The following is a 17,031-nucleotide window of genomic DNA, read 5'->3' as shown; positions in this document are numbered from 1 at the left end:
TGCGGGCGCCGAGGCCGACCGGCAGGCGCCGAGCCGACCGGCAGGCGCCAGTAGACTGAATGCATTTCAGTTGGTTTGATGCCTGCTGCCCGTTGCGTCGTCCAGCGACGAGGGGGGTTCTTTACATGTTGTCCAGCTTAAAATCAACCGCAAAAGGCAGGTGAAGGCGGGGCAGCGGCGCCCGCCACGTGGGGTAGGGAAGTCATGTGCAAGTCATATCATCGCTAGTTTATCATATGCAATGTATCAGTCTCTAGTTTCAAAAATCTCTAGTTCGAAATCTCTAGTTCAAAAGTCTCTAGTTCAAATGTCTGCCGGTGCTGTCTACGTCGCGTCCCGCACCAGCCTGAACTTGGCAAAGGCGTGGGGGTAGAGCGTTTGGTACCAGTTGCGGAAGCTGCGCCGCACCATGCTCGGGTGAGTGTAGGGGCTGGCGCCGCGCAGCACATAGTGCTGGCCATCGAAGAAATCAACGCTGTACTCTGGGTAAAGGGGGTCGGCCTGGAAGCCTGCACATGGCCAGCAGCACGGCGGCACAAGTGTTACCAAGTGGCGGCGGCGGCGGCGGCCAGCCAACTTGAAGGGTGGCATACCGAGGCGGTGTTTGCCAGGGCCATGCACCCTACGCACCCTCACGCTGCAGCTCTGCTGTCGCTCACCTGGCAGCGGCTCCAGGACGCTGGAAGTCCACTCCCAGCCCCCGGCCTCCAGCTGGCGTAGGGCGCCGCTGGCCACCGCATCGCTGCCCACCGCGAGCTCCCACTCGGCCTCCGTCATCAGCCGCCCGCCGTGCAGCCTGCAGTAGGCCTGCGCCTCCGCCTGGCTGACATACACCGGGCAGCAGGCCACCTCCTCCCAGCAGTAGCTGCCCTCAGGCAGGTGCACCCACAGGTGCAGCGCGGCGCCACTGGCAGTTGCGGGGTCACCAGCTGCCGTGGGAGCGCTGCCCAGCAGGGACCAGGTCGCCGGCAGGCTGCGCCTGCTGGCTTGCAGGTGGCGGTACGCTCCTGCATCCCACAGCTCTGGCCGCTCGTAGCCCTGCACGGCACGCCAGCCGGCCCGCACTGTGTGAAGAGCCAGCGCAGGCACATGGCACGTCACAGCAGCAGCCAGCACAGCCGTTTGATTCGGCATCCTGGACAGCCACACGCCCATCGCCCCGCCCTGGCCCTACCCGCTCCTCAAACACAAAGCTGCGGAACTGGGCCACGGTGACAGCGGCCTCGGCCACCAGCAGGCTGCCCACAGGCGGGGGGGCCAGGCGCCCCAGCTCGCAGTCCCACAGGAAGCCGTGGTCCCCCGCCGGGTCCACCCCCAGCTGCACCTGCACAGCGGGATGCCACCAGGGGTTGCTGGGAGTCAGGCAGCAGTGCTGCGCAACACACCAGCTTCGGGCTGGTCCCCCACGCGGCCCAAGGCAGCAGCTGCACCTCTTCTCACCTCTTCGCCCATGACAAGCACAAAACCCTCGGGCGTGGAGCTGGGCGTGGAGCTGCTAGGGGCAGCGGTGCGGGGAGCGGGCGACTGGGCCAGCTGGCCGCCAACCCTCATAGCCGCCAGCTGCTTGGTCACAACCTCTGAAGCCTTGGCCGGCGTGGTTGGCACCAGGGGCTGCGTGTCAGCAGCGCCATTCTTGCTGCAGACAAGCGGCGCTGGGTGGGATGATGGGGAGGCGACCGGCGGCACAGCAGCACTCAGGTAGCTGCACTGCTCCAGGTAGAAAGGAGGCACATCCGCAGCGCTGGGCGCTTCGTGCAGCAGCCCGTCGCCGCTGCTGTCGGCAGCCGGCAGGCTGACACCAACACCGCCGTGCCCAGCAGGAGTGGAGGCCGGGAGAGCGTCCGGCTGGCCGCTGGTCGTGGCAGCGGCGTCAGCCTTGCGCTGCTGCGCCAGCATGTAGCACAGAGTTTCCTGCGCCAGGCCCATCGGCGAGGTGAGATCTGAGCATGCTGCATGCATAAAGCTAGAATGAGACAGATGCAGGAGCAGGTGGGGCGTCTTGCGTGCGCCGCGCCACTTGCCTGGTGCATGCGCTCATGCTCCAGCGCCATGCACAGACAGCGCATGTCCACGCCTGCCGAGCCGCTGCTGTTGCCCGTCGCGCTGGCGTGCACCCCCTGCCGGGCAGCGGCCAGCAGCTGTTGGCGCACCGCAGCCACATACCCCAGCAGCTGCTGCCGGCTGGGCCAGCTGGGCGGCACAGGCGGGTGGCTGTGGCATTGCGCTGGGTCCAGCACGGGCGGGTCGATGCCTCGGCTTAGCATGGAGTCCAGCTCAGAAGCGGCATCCTGCACAAACGATGGCAGCAAGCGGCATGCTGGAGGGCCGTGGCTCCCGTGGCGCGCCCCAGCCAGCGCTTGCCTGTGGCAGCATCTTGAGCCTGCTGAAGGCCGCCACGTGTCCAAAATAGAAGCAGAAGGGATGGCGAAGCCCGATGGGCTGCACAGCATGCGCCAGGAAGAGAGCAAGCACCAGATGTTGCAGGGTGGTGCCACACGCCGCGGTATTGCATCGAAGCATAGCAAGACAGCCAGCATGCCTTGCGAGGCAGAGCCTGGCGACTCAAGCCACCTGCGCCTGCCAGTCGCGGATGCCGCTGAACAGGCTGTCTGTGTCCCGCCAGCAGCGCTGCAGCGCCAGCTCGGGCGTCAGCAGCAGCTGCATGCGGTAGGCGCAGTTGCCCCAGGCGGCGCCCGGGCACCAGCCAGCCTCAAACGCCATGCCAGCGACCGCTGCACGCACGTCGACAGTGTTGAGGGCAGGTGAGCTGGTGGGCAGGGAAGAGGGCAACATTAATATTCCAGGGCCTGTTCGGTTTCACAGGGCAGCAAGCGGCCTGCCTAACGTCTAGGGCTCCTCATGATGCCTGCACCAGTCTGCCACAGCCAGGGCGGGGGGCTGCCTCACCGTCTGGCGTGAACTTGCGGCTGATCTCCACCAGCACGCGCTCCCCCTCCTCCACATGCACGCCCGGCAGCACATCCGCCACCCGTCGCTGCGCCCGAACATACATCTCCACCTGCAGCTCAGGCGATAGGCTGCTACAGGTCCATACGCCATAAGCCAGCCCACTGATTCCATACCGTTCAGCTCATGTGCCGTGTCCCTAAGCCTACGCCTGATGCAGCGACCGGCGCATGCATGCTGGAGGGCTGTGCACCCCAGCCCCAGCGGCCAGGCTCGCCTGCTTGAGCTCCCTGTTCACCACCACCCCGTACTGCCACAGGCCCTGGCAGTACGCATCGGGGTGGCCCACCGTGCCCAGCGCGTGGTGCATGCCGTTCAGGATGAATGCCTCCGACACGCCTGCAGGCGGTGGGAGGTGCAACGCCCAGCCAGCAGCCTGTCTCAGGGCTCCATGCAGGTTTGACGGGCGCTGGCTGGAAAGGGTGCAGCAGGCTGCTTCGCATTCGGCCCCTCCGGTACCCCGCAGTCCACCGACCTTGGCTGTCGTCGTACGCCCTGCGCAGCACCCCCTCATCCTTCCACAGGTCGGTGCACAGCAGCAGCTGGCAGCGCTCGCCAGCAACGCGCCGCAGCTCAGTTAGGAAGCTGGCGGCCTCGCCGCCGCTGAAGTTGCCCACCGAGCTGCCGAGCCACAAACAGGTGAGCAGCGCGTCTGGGTGGCGCCGCCGCACCGCAGCCACCCCCGCCAGGTACTCTGCCGTGTACAGCTCCACCTGTGCGGTACAGTGCAGTACAGTGCGAGGTAGGGCAGTCGGTCAAAGCCTGGGTGGAGCGTGGGGCTCATCAGAAATGTGCTTATGGTTGCTACAAGCAGGCTGCGCACATCCTGCTGGCAGCCGAGGTGGACCAGGTTGGCTGGCTGGCTGCAGTCCTGCCCACCACCCACCCAGCACTTGCCTGCTCCTCAGGCAGCTGCGGCAGCAGGCGCCGCAGGTTGCGCTGCGTCTGGCGCAGCGCCTCTGCCGAGCAGTCGACGCCGCAGAAGCGCAGCTGGCCCGCGCCGCGCCGCCCGCGCATCGCAACCTCCAGCAGGATGGCTGTCTTGCTGCTGTCGCCGCACCCCAGCTCCACCACTACGCCGCCCGGGGGCAGGTGTGCCGCGATGGAGGCGGCATGTGTTGCTGCACCAGCAGCTGCTGCTCGGTGCGGTACGGCAGGTACTCGGGCAGGCCAGTGATCCGCTCATACAAGGAGCTTCCTTTGTCGTCGTACAGGAACCTGCGTTTAAGATAACATAGGTTGGCGGCTGCCCAAACCGGTGGAGGCCGAGAGCAGCAGCTCCAGCCCTGCTTGCCTGCAGGGCAGGTACTTGGGAGAGCGATGCGCCAGACCCAACACCAGATCCGCCGGCGGCTGCAGCGCCGGCGGCAGCTGCCGCGCATTGTGTGCCGCCGATTCCGCCATGCCAGGCCTCGCAGCCCAGCAGCCTGGTTTGCTTCTGTGCTGGCAGCCACACTGTGGCTGAGGTCTTCTCCAGCAGCACTCTGCCTGGATGTGTTGGTGGGTGGAGTGTGCACTCCAGCAGCAGTGGCCACTCCAAGGCGAGCCACCTGTAAGGCAGGCTCCAACGAGGTTGGGTCGAGCATGTCCAAGGCCCACGGAGGCCCGCTGTACTTCATCCGTACATGGATGGCGGCGTTCAAACCCACCAATCATCGCGCCAGGAAGCATCCATCTTGACACATCGAAGCTGCTGCAAAACCGCTCGCTCCTCTCGCAATGGCCCTGCCAAGCCGCACCAACTCTGCCACTGCACCGCGGCTCAATGTCAAAAAAGCCGTCCTCTTTCACAGCCAAAGCAGATGGCGAGAGGCCCAGGTGGGCCGACAGGTGAAGCCACTCGCCATCTTTGCGCCCCGCCGCCGCCGCCTGCCCGGCCCCGCCTCGCTCCTCCCATGCCCTGTGGCGGCAGCCCGTGCTCACCCGCCGCTGCGCCCACTCCATTGCAGGCAGCACAGCGGCGGTTGGCGCGGCGCCAGCGGCAGCTGTCCTGCCAGCCCAGCGCCAGCCTGAGCCTGGAGGCTGTCAAGGATGTCGGCGGCCTGGTGCTGTTCTCCGCGCTGCCCTTCGTGGCGGTGCAGGCGCTGGCCGACAGCAAGCTGGGCAAGGACCTGCTGGCTGGCCTGGAGGCGCAGAAGCCGCTGCTGCGCAGGCAGGCGGCGCAGCAGGAGGCCGAGCGGCGGGCGGCGCGGCAGCAGAGGTGCGGGTCGGGCGCGCTGGTCTGCCGTCTGGCCCCAGCGGTGGAGCAGGGCCTGCCTGCAAGGCTCACAGCAGCAGCCCACTGACTGAATGACACCACCCCCGTGCGTGGCTGCCCGCCCCGCCTGCAGCCCATGGTTTGGCGCCGCCCGCCCGCTGTGGCTGGGCCCGCTGAGCACGCAGCCGCCGCAGCACCTCAGGTGAGCTCCACGGCTCACCGCTGCTGGCTTGATCGGGATTGATGAGCCGTGGCCATGCACGCCACACTCCCTGGCTGCCACCACCTGCCGCCCCCCAGCCTGCGCTTGCCGCCTGCCTCCCACCCTTGGCCGCCGACTGCGCCTGCTGGTTCTGCGCCCTGCCGCAGCGGCGAGCTGCCTGGCGACTATGGGTGGGACCCTGCTGGGCTGGGGCGCGACCCTGCCAAGCTGGACCGGTATGTGGAGCTGGAGCTGCTGCACGCGCGCTGGGCCATGCTGGGCGCGCTGGGGGCGGTGGTGCCAGGTGGGCGCGCCGCCGCCACGCCGCGGCCTGCATGCAGCGGCGGCGGCGGCAGCGCTGCGGGACATGCACGTGCTTCTGTCACCTTCAGCCCGGCCCAGCATCCCAGCGCCTGGCCACCCCACCCGCTCCACGTGCGCAATGCGGCCCCGCCCCGCCTGCCCCGGCACCCGCCCCGCAGAGCTGCTGCAGCTGGCCGGGTCTGCCACCTTTCTGGAGGATCGGTGGTGGAATGTGGGGTACGCCAAGCTGACCACGGGGGAGGAGCTGGCGTACCTCGGCGTACCGGGGCTGAGGGTGGCGGGCGGCCAGGGCGTGGCCATCATCGCCTTCTGCCAGGTGCGTGGGCCGGGTGTTGTAGTGTGTAGTGTGTGTGTGTGTGTGTGTGTGTGGTGGGTCGGAGAGCAGGCAGCTGGCTTGCCGCGCCAGGGCTGGCTGCCTGCCCTGCCGCCCCGCCAGGCAAATTGGTGGCCCGGTGGTCGCAGGTGCTGCTCATGTTTGGCCCGGAGTATGCCCGGGCCTGCGGCATCTCGGCCCTGGAGCCGCTGGGCGTCTTCCTGCCGGGAGACAAAAACTACCCAGGTGCGGAGTGGGACGGGCGCGCGATTCGCCGTCAGGGGCTGGCGCTTTGTTTGCCATGGCACCAGCTGGGCGCTGCTGGTGTGTCAGCCAGGCTGTCTTGCTGTTGTTCGCTCGGGGATGGCCCCTCACCACCCCCACCCGCCGCCCTCAGCTCCCTGCCTGCGCCCTGTGGGTGCCCCGTGCAGGCGGCTGGCTGTTTGACCCGCTGCAGCTTTCGGGCGATGCGGAGCGGTACGAGGCGATGCGGGTGCGGGAGATCAAGAACGGGCGGCTGGCCATGGTGGCGTGGCTGGGCTTTGCGGCGCAGGCTGCAGTGACGCGGCAGGGGCCCGTCCAGAACCTGCTGGATGCTGTGGGCGGGCTGGGTAGCTAGCAGGCAGGCATGCGGCTGGCCGGCTGGGTGGCCCAGGCGCTGTGCCCGCTCGTGGGGGAGTGGGTGAGCAGGCCCGACAGGCATGGCACCGGCAGCTCCACTCTGACATTGGTCATTTCATTGCACTTGCATTTCATTTGCCTCTCGTTGCCCTGGCATGGTTTTATGTTACATCGGGGGCTGCTGCTGCTGCTGTGGAAGCTCCACAGCCTCTGGAGCCAGCGCCGCCGCCAGCAGCTCCGCCTGGTGCCTCCCTGTTAGATACGCGCCGTGCATCGTGCCAATGTGCTTCACGTGGCAGGCCTCCCCCGCAAACATCAGCACAGGGGCCGCGCCGCCGCTGGCCTCAGCGCCGCCGCTGGCCTCAGCGCCGCCGCTGCCGCCTGCTGGCGCAAACAAGGGCGCCGCCAGGGCTGCCACGTCAGCCGGGGTTGACCCTGCCCCGAGGTAGCTGTAGCTGCCCCTGAACAGCGGGTCTGAGCCCCAGCGTGACCTGCAGGCGCAGCGGGCACAGCATGCATCGGTGTCCCCGCCCAAAACAGCCGCGGGACAGCCCACTTCACCCGGAGGCTCGCTCACCGGTGCAGCTCGACGGCATCCCAGCTGGCGCCAGGCGGCAGCTGCAGCTGCGGGAACAACGTCGCCAGCTGGCGCAGCGCAGCAAGCACCTGCTCATCGGAGGCCGCCTCCATGGCCGCTGCTGCAGCCCCTGTAACCCAGGCGACGGCCTGGTAGCAGGTGGGCTGTGCCGCCTCTGAGCAGGGCGAAAACTCGCTCTCTGCCGGCTCCTCCTCCGGCTGCAGCTCGTGCTGCTGTTGCTGCTGCTGCTGCTGCTGCTCTGTGCCGTCACCGACACCGTGAGCACCAACCGGTTGTTGCTGGTCGGCAGCCTGCTGGCACCGCTTCACCTCCGGCCCTCCAAAGCGCAGGCTGAACACCCCCCTGGCCCACTCCGGAAGCTGCGCCTCATCTTCGCTGGTCGCCGGCGCCGCCGCGCGACTGCCCGCCGCGTGCTCCTTGCCGCTGGCGGCCGCATCCCAGGGGCCTGCCCACAGCAGGGCATACGACACGACAGGGCCCTCGCTGCCGCCGCTGCTGCTGCTGCCGCTGCTGCTGCTCTGCCTGGTGCTGCTGGTGCCAGCAGGCATGCCTGGCGGGGTGAAATCCAGGAAGAGCTTGTCCACGGTGCCGATCTGCAGGCGCTCCAGGGCCGCCTGCTTGGCCGGCGGCAGCGGCGGGTCGAACAGCGTGCCGTGCTGTGCCTTGAGCACCCCCAGAGACACAGTCACAATGGCGGCGTCTGCCTCCACAGTGGCGCCGTTGCGGCAGGCGATGGTGACGCCCCCAGGACGGCCCCACGTGATGCGAGACACCGCATGGCCCAGCCGCACGTCGCCTAGCTGAGCTGCTAATCCCTCTGCCACCGCCTGCAGGGGTCGGCCGCAACGGGAGGCGCCAGGGGTGGCGAGGGCATGTCACAGCAGCAGGGGGGGGGCTGGCGGCGGGACCTGGCAGCTGGCGATCCCCCAGGGCACCTGCATGCCGGCCGGCAGCGGGGCGTGAACGCCGCCGGCCATCTCCTCATACAGTGCCAGCCCCTGGGCACTGCAGGCAAAGGCGGGCAGGCAAAGGCGGGCAAAGGGAGGCAAAGGCAGGGTGGTGGCAACGACCGGCAGGCTGCAGCAGGCTCTGTGCGCACGGCATCCAACCATGCATGCAGGCCACAGGCACAGCAGCACCACCCACCCGCCCACCTCTGCTCCGCGGTGCTGTTACATCCGTCCATGGCTCTCTGCAGGTGCTCCCGCCACCGCCACGCCCGCTGCGCCAGCTCCTCCAGCTCCTCCGGAGCGCGGCCAGAGGCCAGCAGCCGGCGCCAGGCCACCCTCAGATGGTCGGCGGTGGTGCCGGCGGCATCCCGCGGCAGCTCATCCACCGCCTCTGCCCAGGCGGCAATGGCGTGTGTGACTGCAATCTGCTGCGCCTTGCTGAGGGGCTGGCTGGAGCCCGGCAGCAGGAATTGCGAGCTCCACCACTTCTCGCCTGCGTGCATGTAGGCACGGTACCTTTGTTTCTGTTTTTAAATCGCAGGTGGGCTGGGCGGCGCTATTTGCTGTCCGGCCGTGCACGTGCATGCGGGCGCCAGTGGCGTCCCCAGCCGCTGTTCCGCTCACCCTCTGGCGCGCTCCCAATTAGGCCCTGCTGCACAGCATGCCGGAACACGGGGTTGGGCTGCCCATCGCTGCCCAGGCCGTGGAACCATGTGGCCCCGAGCTCCAGAGCCAGCTCGGGAGACAGGCGCTGGGTGCAGGCACGTCCGCCGGTGCGGCCGCTCGCCTCCAGCACCACCACGTCGCAGCAGCGGGAGCGCTCCAGCGTCAGCGCGGCGGCTAGGCCTGCAGGCGAGAGAAGGCAGTTGTATTGCCTTCTTCGCTGCCGGTGTGCCAGGAGACCGGGAGCTCGCGGCCTGCTCTCACCCGCAAAGCCGGCGCCGATGACCGCGACCCGTGGTCGGCGGGCGGTGCCCGCCAGAGGCGGTGCTGCGGCAGGCCCTGCAGCAGTTGCTGCCATTCTGTTGTGAAGGCCTGGGCCCAGACGGGGCGTGCAGAGCCTGACTCGTTGGCAGAAAGTTGGCCGCAGCGCTAACATGCGTTTACACACCCGCCATCTGCAGCAATATGATGATTAATGTCCAATCCAATCGGCACGGGTGCAAATCGGGCCAAAAAGCCAGGGCGCAATAAGGCAGCAGGCACGCCACGGGGTTTGCCTAAAGTGGCTGGGGCCATTCGCAGGCCCCGCTCGACAACCCGCTCGACTTGATTGCAGCCATGGAAGTTGGTGGAGGGGTATCGGGCAGACCGGCGGAGGTGGAGGCGCAGCTATTGGCTCTCCCCGACGGCCCCTGCCTCCTCGTCCTTGCCCACGTGCCTCAACAGCAGCTGTGCGTGGCATTGGAGGCGATGGAACAGGGATGGCAGCGGTTGGGCGCTCCTGATGGAGCTTTCAGCGCTCCGCCACCGCCCGCGTGCGCACCCGCAACCCGCCATTGCCTATGTTGTGTTAAAACGATCGATCTGTATCCCCTTGTAGGCCAGCGCTGCGCCTGGTCTGCCATCGGCTCAAACTCTTGATCGATGCCGCGCTGTGCCCCCGGCTCGCGGTGGACGAGGCGTCGCACCTGGGCGGGCGGCTCAGCCGGCGGCCCATCTACAGCAGCCGCCTGGAGTTCACCACAGCGGCGGCCCGCGTGCTGCGCCAGCGTGCAGAGGGCCTGAGAGCCCTGGTGCTCGACTTTGGCGCCTACGGCTGCGTGTTTGCCTCGGCGCTGCTGGAGGCGCAGCCCCTGCCGCAGCTGAGCTGCGTGGAGCTGCACAACGCCGAGGCGCAGCATGTGGCGGCGCTGCGCTCGCTGCCCAGGCTGCGGGAGGTCTGCCTCAGCAGGCGCATCAACGGCCCAGGTGGGCGGTTTGCTGCGGCCGTAAGGCTGGCACCTGCCTTGCCGCAACCACGGGAGCTGTTGCGGGCTGCATCCCAACTTGTTCTGTGGGCCGGCTGGCACACCAAGCACACAAACTCCATCCTCCCTGCCACTGCCGCTGCCGTCGCTGTGCAGTGACGGCCGGCCCCTCCGCCGAGCTGCTAGTGGAGCAGCTGCGCGGCCTGCCGCTGCGCTGCCTCAGCCTGAGCGGCTACCGCATGCTGGCAGGCGTGCTGGGCAGCGTCGCGGATGGGCTGCCGGGCCTGCGGCACCTGGCGCTTGGGGTGGAAAGCGTGGAGCAGCACGACGGGCGGCTGCAGCTGGCCGGGCTGGCCCGCCTGCGGCAGCTGCGCAGCTGGGAGCTGCGCCTGCTGGGCGGGCGCGCCTCGGCGGCAGAGGTGTGCGTGGCGCCGCTGCCGCCCGCGGCCAGCGCGCTGTGCCAGCTCAGCAGCGTGGCGCTCGCGCATGTGCGGGCGGCGCCGGGGGAGCAAGCGGCCCTGTGGTCCAGCCTGGCGCTGCTGCCGGGCCTGCTGGAGCTTCGCTACGAGGAGAGCGAGCACAGCGCGCGGCAGCCGCCGCCCCAGCTGCTGGCCCTGCCCACGCTCACCAGCCTGCACATCAGGGTGCGATTCGGGGCTGGGCGGAGGTGGATGCTGTTGTGGGTTGGCCTGTGAGCGAGAGGCCAATCTTCAGCCCCTGCCCGCCTGGCTCGGCTGCCTGCATTTGAGGGCTGCTTTCCTTTCGCCGCCCCCTCCATCTCCTGCTGCCCTCCCCTTATGCGCAGATGGAGGGGGCGGTGTACTATGGAGACCCGCCCAACAGCGCCTGGTCCCAGCTGCCAGAGCTGCCCAGCGGCGCGCTGCCCCACCTCGCCCGCCTGCACCTGGACTGCGTGGGCCTGCCCAGCCTGCCGCCATCGTGGTGCAGGTGGGGCTGGGGACTTGCCTGCTCGCCTGCTGGGAAGCTCCGGCAGGCCCTCTGCCTGCGGTGGCATGTGTGTTTGGCTGGGCTTGTCATGAACACCACCGTGACGGCATGGCGGGTCCCATTGGCTTGGCCCACTGCCGCCCTCGACGTGCGTGCGGTGCAGGCTGCCGCTGCGTGAGCTGCGCATCAGCGGCCTGGCCTGGGAGCGCAGCTTCTACAGCCTGCACCTGCCCGACCAGCTGGCTGAGCTGGCACCCACTCTGACCCGCTTGGACCTGCCCAGCTGCGGCCTGCTGGCCCTGCCGGAGCAGGTGCCGCAGCTGACAGGTGCGGGCAGCGGCAGGGTGGTGGCGCGGCTTGGCAGCAGCTGGGCCCCAGCCCTGCCCCGTGCCAAGTTGGATGGCGTGGTTGTGCAGCCCAGCTGGTGCCACGCCACGGCAAGATCGAGATGCGCTGAAAAGGGCATAACCTGCCAATTCCCACCCCGGTTCTCACTGCCCGCTCGCCCCCCTCTCCACCCCATGCCCTCCAGGCCTGTGCTACTTGGGCCTGCCCCGCAACAGCGTGGTGCGCCTGCCACGCCTGGGGTGAGTGTGATGGGCGCAGCTTGTGCTGCCCAGCTTCAGCCCACCGCCAGCTGGGGTGCCAATGACACTGACCGCTTGACTGATCGCTTGCGTCGTGGCGCCCGTGCTGGTCTCCCCCTCCCCCGCCTGCAGCCAGCTGAGCCAGCTGTCGGAGCTGGAGCTGTGCGGCAACCCGGCCACCAATGTGGCCACGGCGCTGCAGGGCTGCCGCTCCTTGCGGCGCCTGGGCCTGGGGTCGGCCCAGCCTGCGCGGCGGTGCCTGGCAGGTGGGGAGCCGTGCGCTGGCTGCAAATGCCACATGAGCGGCTGGCCTGGCCGCAGGCTGGCTGCGGGCCGCCAGGCCTGTGGCTCCAGATCTTAACGGAGGTGCTGCTGCTGCTGCTGCTGCTGCTGCTGCTGTTGCTGTTGCTGCGTCCCCCGTGCCGCAGCCGGCGAGCATGGCGGCGCTGCGGGCGAGCATGGCGTCGACGCGGGTGCCGCTGTGGCGGAGGATGTGGAGGCGTGCCGCTGGCAGGAGGCGTGGTTGCACACCGTGCGGGCGGCGCTGCCCTGGGTGCAGCAGGTGCACACAATGCGTGCAGCGCAGCACGACTGAGCTGCGGTTGTTTCATTCTCCGTGTCTTCTCCCCTGCCCTCCCTCCCCTCCCCGGCTTGCTCGCCTGCCGCTGCGGCGAGCCAGCACATGCCCCACGCATACGCAGCACTGCTTTTCTTCTTCTTCCCTTCTTCTTCCACCTGGCCTTTTCTTAGCCTTCGTCACTCTGGTTGTCTTTCCTTTGACGCAATGGACAGAATGTAGCGGCAGCACAGGGGTGGCGGCGCCGCTCGGCCGCCCGCCCTCCTGAATTTCAGCAGCTAAAGGGGGTACGCTAGCTTCCTTTGGGCCCCTGGAAGCCCAGAGAGGTGCTTTCCGTCCAGTTGAGAGCGATTTGGAGCTGGAGGAGCTTGACCGAAACGGTCACTTTTCCGGACGGGGCGGGTAGAAAGTATTGATGGCACCAACACGGCGTCCCCAAGTGGCCCTCCGTTCGGTCTGCACTTGCATCCACGCGGAACTCACAGCCATGTCTGTACCGCGTCTACTTTTAGCAGCAGCGGCTCTGGCGGCGCTGCTGGCGAGCAGTCACTCTATCTGCGCAGCGGCCGCTCTGCAACGGCACGTCCCTCTATCGCATTCAGAGCACAGCACTACACCCAGCAGCACGGTGAGCGTGGATTCAGCCATGAGGGAGGCCCGGAGTGGCCTCTGGAGGGTGGTAATGCCGGCAGCGGGCACGAAGCCCCAGCACACGCCGCCCGCCCTTCCCTCCAAACCCGCCAACATCGCCTCTGCCTACTGAGATGCGTTTGGAGGCGGGAGGGAGGCCTCCGGCACAAAATTTGTCAGCCTGGCCTCCTTGCCCCGCGGGACCGGCCCCTTGCAGCCGCTCTGGGGCCCCCAAGGGAGCTGTGGAGCTGGGCCGCACTTCCCATGGCCCTCCGCCCATCAGCCAACCCAGGATGCTATGCCTGCCCCTCTCCTGCCTGCAGGGAGCCTGCTCCGCTGCCAATGGCACGGAAGCGGCAGCAGCGGCGGCGGCAGCTGCGGGGGTAGTAGCAAGCTGGCAAGCGGTTGCGGTAGCCGTGCTTTCTGCGGCCCTGGCGGCCTGCTGCGCCCGCATGCTGCTCCTGCAGCGGCGCCTGGCGCGGCTCACGCAGCAGGCGGCGTGCAGGCCTGCCAGCGGCAGCCCGCAGTGCAGCGGCTGGCTGGACGGCCAGCCCCACAGCGGCTGCGTCACCCCCGCACCCTGCAGCGACCGCCCCTCCCCAAGCGACCTGCAGGCCAGCCTGAGCATCGACGGCCCTGCGCAGCCGCAGCCAGCCTCGACAGGCGCACCAGTCTCGCAGGCGCCCGGGGAACGCCCCACCTTCGCCTCACCCTTCATGGCTGCAGCGGCGCGGCGGCCCTTTGCCGTCTCCCGCTCCCTCTCCCCGCCACGCTCCTCCAGTCCCGCCAGCCCCCGCCACGCCAGCAGCAGCTTCAATGGCGGCAGGCCCCCCCGGGCGCCGCGCCAGTGCGCGCCCCCCATGGCCGGCCACCTGCGCTCGCTGCCGCTGCCGCCGGTGATGTCGGGGGAAGGCCTGGCCGGCGACGACGGCACGTGCGGCCGCTGGTCGCTGGCGGCGGTGGCGGCGGCCGCGGAGGCGCGCGGCAGCTTCCTGCCGCAGGCGGACACGCCCCCCATGCTGACCCCCGCCACCAGCGCCAACGACTCGGGAACCTTTGATCGGCAGGCGTCGGCGCTGCCCAAGCTGATGCAGCTGATTGCGGCCTACCAGGCCTCGTCGGGCGCCGCCTCGGCGGCCGCCTCTGCCGCTCCCACGCCCAGGGACGACGCCTGCTGCGGCTGCCCCACGCCCTCCCCCCGCTACTCCACCGCCTCGGACCACGTGCTGCTGAGCGGCGAGGGGCTGGGCCTGCCCATGCGGCTGGTGCACTCCCTCATCGACCCGTGCGCTGTGGAGTACCTGCACGCACCCAACGGCCGCCTGGAGCAGCTGGGCGCGGGTGCCAGGTGGGCTAGCAGGCCGCGTCCCTGCCCACGCACGCAGCAGCCTCGCCAGCGCCCTGGCCTGCGCCTGCCGCCCGCATGCCCTGGCAGCAGGCGGGCAGGCACGCGAAGACGGGTACGGCTGCCCGCTTGCCGCTCTGCTCCGTCGACGCCGCTTGTCACCCGCGGTTCTGCTCTCCCCCCGCCTTGCTGTGCCGCAGCAGCCGCGTGTTCAAGGCGCTGTTCAACGGCGAGGTGGTGGCGGCCAAGGAGATTGACGTGGGCAGCAGCCCCGAGATGCGGGAATCGTTCATCACGGTGCGCTGGGGGCCCCAGGGGGTGAGATGATGTGCTGGGAGGCGGGGCAGCGGGGCCAGGGAAGGCGGCTCCGCGGGGCTTGTCCCCTTCCCGTGTGCTGAGTACCGTGTGTTGTGTGTCCAAGCGGCTCCCCTGTGCCCACCCCCCCACCCCCCACCCACACACACACACCTGCAGGAGGCGCTGCTGCTGCAGCACCTGCGGCACCCCAACATCGTCGGCTTCTTCGGCCTGTCCCTGACCCAGGACAGGGGGGTTGTACTGCTGGAGTACTGCGAGGGCCGCGACCTGCACAGCGCGCTGCAGCTGACGGCGGCAGGCAGCACCGACCGCCTGTTTTCATGGTACCGGCGCGGGCGGCGCATCGCCTACGAGACCGCCAAGGCCATCAACTACCTGCACAGCAAGGTGGGGGGCCGGCGGAGGCCCGGTGCTGCCCGCAGGCCGCCTTGGGTGGACTGCACGCTGGCCTGGGCGGCTGGAGGATGCTCCGGCAAGCAGGCGGCACGGCATAGCAGGTGCAGGTGCAGGTGCAGGTCGGCGTTGCTCAGGGCTTCCGACCGTCGTCTGGCAATGCAGGGCGTGACTCACATGGATGTGAAGAGCGGGAACGTGCTGCTGACCGCGTCCGGCGAGGCCCGCCTGTCTGACGTGGGACTGTCGCGCCACAAGGACCTCATGAGCTCCGCATCCGCTGACGCCCGCTGCATCGGCACCTTTGCCTGGTGAGCCCCGCAGCCTCACAAGGCCTGCCACATGTGCCAGCCAAACCACGGCCCCAGCCGCCCCCGCTTCGGGGCTGGGCAGAGCTGCAGAGGGGCAGAGAAAGGGCCCGCTCAGGCCAGGGGCTGACCCCGGCCGCACGCGCTGCTGCTCTGCCCTGGCGCAGGATGGCGCCTGAGCTGCTGCTGGATACCAACGGTACCGACGACGCCTGCACCCTCGCCTGCGACATCTACTCCTATGGAGGTGAGCCAGGGCCCTGTGTGCCTGCTGGCAAGGGGCCGCACTGAGGAGAAGGGTGCCTGCCAGCCAATCCGGGATGCTTGCTGCCGCTGCACGCCCCGCAGCGCCCGCAGGCTGCGCCGGGTACCTCACCCCGTCCTGCCGCGCCCTGCCCCTCCTGTGCAGTGCTGCTGTGGGAGATTCTGACGGGCGAGACGCCGCTGCGGGGCAGGCTGAGGACGCCCAGGGTCCCGGAGGAGTGCCCGCAGGTGTGTGTGCGTGTGTAGGGTAGGCAGCGCATTAAGGCCCACGGCTTGGTATTGACAATGGTAGGCAGCAGCGTGCAAACACATGCTTGCCGGACCGCTCACTGATGTGTACCCGCACCCCGCCCACCCCGTCTGCAGGCTGTCTGCGACCTGACCATGCGCTGCCTGTCCCAGAACCCCGCGGACCGCCCCACAGCGGGGCACCTGCTGCAGGAGCTGGGCATGCTGCTGCTCAATTGCGCCTTTGCCGCGGACCGCACCACCACCAACCTGCTGGGCGCCGCGGGGAGGAGCAGCAGTGGCAGCTGCGCCGCTGCCAAGGAGCCCAAGCGCAAGAGCAGCGACGGGATCCCGCTGCGCACGCTACGTCTGGAGACGCCTGGCGCCGGCATGCGGCGCAGCATCAGCTTCAACTACCCATTGCTAGCGGCGGCAGCCACTGGGTTTGGTGAGGCCTCCAGCGCCGCCGACAGGCTGGCTGCCGTACAGCCAGCCCCTGCATAGCCCAACCCCAGCTCTTTTAACAAAATGTTCCAGGCAACTGGAACGAACAGTTATTTCGTCACCCCATGCCATGCCCTCATCCTGACCATCAGTCGGGATCCCTGATCCCGACTGATGGTCAGGATGAGCATGGCATGTTTCCTGCAAATCCAACGAATGAGCTCTGCCTCGGCCTCAAGGTCTTCTTTTCAGCCCCACCCCACCCCATTTTTTCTTTCCCACTTTCATATGCATTCCAATCATGTCTGGCTGCCTTGTCAGTGTGGCCGATTTGGCTGCTTGTTTTCCTCCCCAGCACTTGCTCATACCTGGCCTGCGCAATGGCCTCTTTTCCCGATACGTGCACCATCCCTCACCTCCCATGAACGGCGTCAGGCTTTCATATTGTTTTCCGTTTGCCACCCAGCGCCACCATCACACACTTCAATTATCTCTCATTACATCCCTCTCATCGCCCTCGGCCTGCTACAGCACCTGAGATAAATTTTGCACTCTCCCAGCCACCGCTCCGCTTTGGCGGCTTGCGCTGTCCCCCATCTAGGCCAACAGCCCCTTCACTCGCCACCGTGCTTTTCTTCTTGCAACCAATTTTTTTGTAATGTGGCAACTGCACTTGCCTACCAGGTGGGGGAGGAAGGCCAGGTGGGGGAGGAAGGGGGCAATGGCTGTGGTGGCCGGTGCCGAGCGGTGGTGTATGCTCTAGCGGGGAAGACAGCAGAGGGAGTACTCGCTGTGCGAAATTTGTAGTTGCAACCTGCAAGCCTTTCAGAACTTCGATAGTAGTGATTCAGCAACTTCGCCACTGGTTGCTTAAAGGAGGGTGCGGTTGGCGGCGGCGGTGCCCTGC

General features: G+C 68.2%; 4 protein-coding genes across 4 annotated transcripts; 2 read left to right on the top strand and 2 right to left on the bottom strand.

Moving 5' to 3' along the window:
• Positions 1-4,040: 4,040 nt before the first annotated feature.
• On the bottom strand, positions 4,041-4,349 carry CHLNCDRAFT_20419 (hypothetical protein; the record flags this gene model as incomplete). Its single annotated transcript, XM_005850037.1, has 1 exon — positions 4,041-4,349. The coding sequence occupies one exon, from the start codon at positions 4,347-4,349 to the stop codon at positions 4,041-4,043; it is 309 nt and encodes a 102-aa protein (XP_005850099.1).
• A 300-nt stretch (positions 4,350-4,649) lies between these two features.
• CHLNCDRAFT_34387 (hypothetical protein) lies at positions 4,650-6,807 on the top strand. Its single transcript, XM_005850285.1, has 7 exons — positions 4,650-4,797; positions 4,917-5,167; positions 5,298-5,366; positions 5,534-5,670; positions 5,849-6,006; positions 6,153-6,249; positions 6,435-6,807. The coding sequence occupies exons 1-7, from the start codon at positions 4,687-4,689 to the stop codon at positions 6,620-6,622; spliced, it is 1,011 nt and encodes a 336-aa protein (XP_005850347.1). The 5' UTR covers positions 4,650-4,686; the 3' UTR covers positions 6,623-6,807.
• Positions 6,791-9,193, bottom strand: CHLNCDRAFT_142163 (hypothetical protein; the record flags this gene model as incomplete). Its single annotated transcript, XM_005850036.1, has 6 exons — positions 6,791-7,115; positions 7,202-8,049; positions 8,158-8,227; positions 8,377-8,665; positions 8,797-9,018; positions 9,100-9,193. The coding sequence occupies 6 exons, from the start codon at positions 9,191-9,193 to the stop codon at positions 6,791-6,793; spliced, it is 1,848 nt and encodes a 615-aa protein (XP_005850098.1).
• Positions 9,194-9,453: 260 nt separating this feature from the next.
• CHLNCDRAFT_142162 (hypothetical protein) lies at positions 9,454-16,184 on the top strand (the record flags this gene model as incomplete). The annotated part of the gene is made up of 15 exons (XM_005850284.1): positions 9,454-9,566; positions 9,716-10,083; positions 10,239-10,726; positions 10,888-11,030; positions 11,194-11,357; positions 11,563-11,617; positions 11,750-11,883; positions 12,046-12,179; positions 13,148-14,172; positions 14,370-14,466; positions 14,644-14,874; positions 15,046-15,191; positions 15,356-15,435; positions 15,598-15,680; positions 15,819-16,184. 15 exons carry the CDS (start codon positions 9,454-9,456, stop codon positions 16,182-16,184), a joined length of 3,627 nt encoding a protein of 1,208 aa, XP_005850346.1.
• Between the last annotated feature and the right edge of the window lie 847 nt (positions 16,185-17,031).

Source organism: Chlorella variabilis, assembly GCF_000147415.1.
Source record: "Chlorella variabilis unplaced genomic scaffold CHLNCscaffold_4, whole genome shotgun sequence".
Classification (NCBI taxonomy): domain Eukaryota; kingdom Viridiplantae; phylum Chlorophyta; class Trebouxiophyceae; order Chlorellales; family Chlorellaceae; genus Chlorella; species Chlorella variabilis.
Note: the sequence above shows the minus strand (reverse complement) of the source record. Positions and strands in the feature narration are given on the sequence as shown.